Source organism: Montipora foliosa, chromosome 1 (assembly GCF_036669935.1).
Source record: "Montipora foliosa isolate CH-2021 chromosome 1, ASM3666993v2, whole genome shotgun sequence".
NCBI classification, from domain to species: Eukaryota; Metazoa; Cnidaria; class Anthozoa; order Scleractinia; family Acroporidae; genus Montipora; species Montipora foliosa.
The window spans coordinates 65702569-65707568 of NC_090869.1; the positions used below are offsets into that span (position 1 = coordinate 65702569).

Sequence of the window (5000 nt, forward strand, 5' to 3'; positions counted from 1 at the left end):
TGCAAACCATGAATGCCTTAACTGAACCTGATGGAAGAGAGAGGGTCGTAAGAATGAATAAACAATGAATGGCCATCGTCACAAGCCTAACTCAACCTGATGGAAGAGAGATGGTCGTAAGAATGAACAAACAATGAATGGCCATCGTCACAAGCCTAACTCAACCTGATGGCAGAGAGAGGGTCGTAAGAATGAACAAACAAAGAATGGTCATCGTCACAAGCCTAACTCAACCTGATGGAAGAGAGATGGTCGTCAGAATGAACAAACAAAGAATGCCCATCTTCACAAGCCTAACTCAGTTTGGCTTTGTACAGAGACAAAGTATGACTAAAGATAACTTGTGATTGTTGAAAAGGAAAAGTAAACAATCTGCCAAGTAAAAAAGAATTAGTGCTGTTGGTCACAATAACAATAATTGTTTTGTCAATGTATGTGTTGATGACAACAGTTATTGCTGACACAATCATACATTGTAGGAACAATAGTATGTCTTAATTAAGCACTCAACCCAATACAAAACAGCTGATCATCAGAAGCATTCTCACAATTAAAACCACAGTCTGACCAAAACCAACAAAGTTTCCTTAGTCAGAGAGAAAAAAAACAATAGTAAAAGCCTGCATATACGAACATATATATATTTTTTGTCTGGCAAAATAGGGATACTTGGATGCAGGCTTAAAGTGGGTTCTTGACAAGGTCCTAATTTCTATGTAGGAGATATAGATATTAATTGCCAGAAAAATAAATATTTGCGATCTCAAAGTCAAACTCCTTGGTTAAAGTGTTTATTGCAAGTTAACTCGGTCCCTGTTACTCACATAATTATAGAACCTGCTTGATTTTAGTTCACTAAACAGGGTTTTGTATAATTATGCCAAATATCTGCCAACAGGTTCTTACAAAAGGATCTCTTCGCAGGAGTTCTCGAGAGTAATAAATCGTCTTTCTAACGAAATAAACTAAAGTAAAATAAGTGCAAAATTTTCTTGATTTTTACCTTGTGTTTGAGGAAAGCACCTGGTTGATCCCGTGGCTGCCTACACGAATAAGAAAAATACGTACTGCTGTCAATTTTTTACAATTCGTTGGCTCAATTCGCCTCAACTGTAAAAGATCATCACGCACTTGACTAATACAGATAACCGAAAAAAAGCATTGAAACAACTACAATAGGAAGTCTTATACCTCCGAAAACGCTAACACCAAACACATTGTACACCATCGAAACTCTGGTCGAAACTGAAATCTGTGAATGAAAATACAAGTTAATACTGTTAAATTCACTCTGTTCATTTCAATTCAGTGTAGAAGAACATCACGAGAATCTCAGCATACAGATAAAATAACAATGGAAATTAATCTTACATGTAAATGAGGAAAACAGCACAATCCATGATCGTCGATCTGTGGAACCTCCGCGCGACCCTCCGCGCGCTTTTAACAAACGACCAGGGCGCTGAACCGACACAGGGTTTTTCCGCAAGCGCAATAACTCTGACCAGCCGTCCTATGTTTGTCGTTCTCAGTCTTCAGAGTTTCTACAGCCAGCTCGGGTTGAAATGCTAGAAAAAGTCAGTAATTCCCAGGCAAAACCTCTTTCAAGCCAGCTCATCGGAACACCTGTATTTTTGCCAGCCAGCAAGATTCCTCTGGGGAACAGATAAAGTTAGGAACAGATTCGTTGGGTGCCCCTGTACAGTCGACTTTGTTGGGGAAAAAGTGCTGTTTCTCGCAGATATAAATGAAAACTCGGAAATTAATGAAGACTCTTTTTCGAGTTGGATGATAAATCGAAGGTAATTCAGTATCGTGCGATCGAAACTATATATCAGTTGTTCGGTTATTTTATTTCATTTTGTTATTTTCGATCCTTTTCCACCTTTTTTCCCTGGTCCAGAGAGGGGTCCAGAAGGGGGTCCAGAAGGGGGTCCAGAAAGGGGGGTCCACGTTTTGTCTACACCAGCTCGCGTGATATTGTAGACCCAATAACTCCCTGCAATCTTTAAATTTACCTCCTATATTTTTGAATGAAAGAAAGATATTTATCCTTGCCTAAACGAGAAATGCACGAATAAGAGTTTGGGAGTCACTGATAAGCTCTGCTTAGCCTTGCTCTCGCGTTACAAAACTTTGACACATTGAGAGAGAGTTATATCATTTCCCTAGCCAAACGCGAGCTCGAGTCAACCACGAGCCAGGAGCCAACCTCGAGTCAACCTTGAGTCAAGCCCAAATGTTTTCCTTTTTTTTTTGTAGAAATATACTCACCAGTTTTGTACAATATGTCATTATTTTTTCAATGCCGATTGCAAGAGTTAAGCTTAAGTTTAATTCCTGCATACCTCGATATCCATTAATTTTCCTCACGGATTCCGACCTTTGTTAATTACACACAACTGATGCAGAAGTTCCATTTCAACGACACACTGTGAACATTGATGTGGAATAAAAATATTTATAGCATTTCGTGCCACTCGAGCGCCATCTTGTGTTTCATACACAGGCTACCCAAACAAGAAATATTCTAATATTTCAATTTGGCCACGGAGAGAATGGGTTGGGATCTAACGATCCCAACCCATTCTCTCCGCGGCCAAATTGATCGAGGTCATGTTTTTCGGTAGCACACAATTTTATCAGAGTGATCATGTTCAAAGTATTTCTTCCTTGTGTACGGGTTTTATCGGGAAAGGTGTCCAAGAACCTTGAAGCACAGCATTGCTGTGAATGGAGATATTATCAGTGGCAGCCAAGGTTTTGCGTCATATCACACCTACAGTAAGTACGTTTTGTAACAATTGGCGAAACTCCTTCATCTTTGAGAAGTAGAAGAACTAAGCTGTTTCAACCGTAGTAACAGACGAACAGATAAACAAATAAGTTAAATGAACGGGTTTGTAAAACGGGGAGGAGAAAAATATTCTCAAATTCCCAAAAAAAAACTTAAAACTTGTATTTTTATTATCCTGGATTTAGATGCTTTAAGTAACATTACAGTTGGTACAAATCAAAACACAACTTTATGCCTTCTTAACATGAAAGAATTTGCATAACTCAGCTACCCAGAAACGATTTCCATGTACCGATGTCATTCATAAATTTGAAGCTGGCTAGCTCACTCTCACCAGTCTAAAATTTTAGTTTTATTCTTGCAATAATTTAAGCGACGAGCGCTGTTCATGTCGTTCCAACTTGAATGGTTGACAGCTTAACTGGCGCTTAATTAAGGACGTTCGCGCTAATTGTTTGTGCGCAACGTTACTGCGCAGGTAACGCGACTGTAAATGTCACGCATTACTTCGAGCATTAGTGAAGTTGAGGTTTTAAAACCTTTGCAAAAACCGTGGACGATAAGTCTTGCACAGCGTTGGATCAGAGAAGATCGTAATCAGTCAAAATTGATTTAAAATATTTATGAAAGTCAAGTAGACTACAGCACGACTGATATTCGCGAGGTTTTATCAGTCGTGCACTAGTCTACTTGACTTTCATACAAATTTTTCAAGTATCAATTAAAATAACATGGCGACAAAATCGCCGAGGAAAAAATTCCCGGCCGGCAAAAGAATGGCACATTTATTTCCGAACCATCATGAAACTTCAAAGAGAAGTGAACGGGAGGATGGAAAAGCTCTGGAAAAGGTAGCTGATCGAGTAGACTAGTGGCTGAAAGTCTGGAAAACTCGAGGACGAACCGTTGCTTAAATTTAATGGGGCTGTTTCTTTTTAATGTTTTTATTACCCAACAAACTCAAGTTCAAAGTGAATGTATGTTTTTAAAGTTCTTTTCCTTTACTTTCGTGAAAATTGAGCAGTATTTTCGTCCTCGTCCGCTTGAATAGTGCGGACATGCGTGGAAACAATCAGCGACTGAATTTCACAAAAAACACACTCCAGAGGATGAGCATGACGGCAATGAAGAGATATTATACACAACACCAACCAAATGAAGATGATCCCTGCTTAAAACGTCGTTGCTATGCTCGAGAAAGGTTTTTTTTTTTTTTGGTAAAAACCTTTCATCTCTTCAACGATCGATCCTCTCTTCGGTTCCAGTCCTTGCCCGACAGGTCACGCAAAAGCGTGACAAACGAACTTTTCCAAGAGCTTTGCAAAATCACATCGATTTTACTCGTTCAGATCATCGGTGACCCCTATTTTTTTAATCATGAATCACTTACTTTACTTACTATCTACAAAATATGATGAAATGAAAAAAATCTCACCGTAAGAAGTTATCTTTTTTTAACATTTTCTTTCCTCGTGCCATCGAATCCGGTAGTGGTTGCAACGGATAGAGCTTACGAAAACGCTCGTCGAGGAAGAACTCTACTGTTAACCACATCCCTAGCGGCATACAATTATCTAAAAATCTTACTCCTAAAAACCTATGCACGGAAACGTTCACTCCAACAATTTATTTTTATGATTTTCGATGGATGAGCAGATGAGGCTACATCTCGCTATTATGACCGATTTCTCGAAATGAAGGCATTTTTCCACTGCCATTTTCTCCGAAACAAAGTCGGTGACCCCCATTTTTTTGTCCTTTTTGGAGTAAGTACTTTATGACCTAACTTTAGGCGAGAAATGAAGAAAATCTCACCGTAGGAAGATGTGGCGCGAACGTCCTTAATAAATGTTCTGTGTCTAGTTTACATACTTCACCATCAACTCCACTAAAGAATAAAACATTAACATGAGGAAGTATCAATTATGGTTTCCTCCATTGACTTAGTTTGTTCCTTCTCGGGTATTGTAAGGTTTATGGGGCATCGCGGGTTACATAAGCAGTTGGCAGTGCTGTTTTAATCACTTAAGATCTCGTTTCTGAAAAAATGCCATTGTGCCAGATATCCTATTTTTTGGAAGGACATTTCTCTATACTACGCCCAAAACTTTATTTTTCCTGTGCACCACCACCAGCCGATAACAACTACCATTTTAAGACTCATTTAATATGGTTTTCGGAGTTCTCTTTAGTGCACAGTAGT

General features: G+C 38.9%; 2 protein-coding genes across 4 annotated transcripts in view; one reads left to right on the top strand and one right to left on the bottom strand.

The window, feature by feature from the left end:
• LOC138005212 (uncharacterized) overlaps positions 1-2495 on the bottom strand; it is a 14900-nt gene extending 12405 nt beyond the window's left edge. Inside the window, exons 1-4 of one of the 3 annotated variants that reach the window (XM_068851482.1) lie at positions 1372-1629; positions 1192-1252; positions 1004-1043; positions 1-27 (exon numbers count right to left, since the gene is read on the bottom strand). The exon at positions 1-27 is cut by the window's left edge and continues 125 nt beyond it. The gene's annotated coding sequence lies outside the window, so the exon portion shown is untranslated. The other 2 variants (XR_011123815.1, XM_068851491.1) reach the window with 2 other exon arrangements.
• A 223-nt stretch (positions 2496-2718) lies between these two features.
• The window catches only part of LOC137980388 (uncharacterized), a 28497-nt gene continuing 26215 nt past the window's right edge, over positions 2719-5000 (top strand). Inside the window, exon 1 of the mRNA XM_068827833.1 lies at positions 2719-2784. Within this exon, the coding sequence (XP_068683934.1) occupies positions 2734-2784 (51 nt within the window). The 5' untranslated portion in view covers positions 2719-2733. The remainder of the gene's footprint in view (positions 2785-5000) is intronic.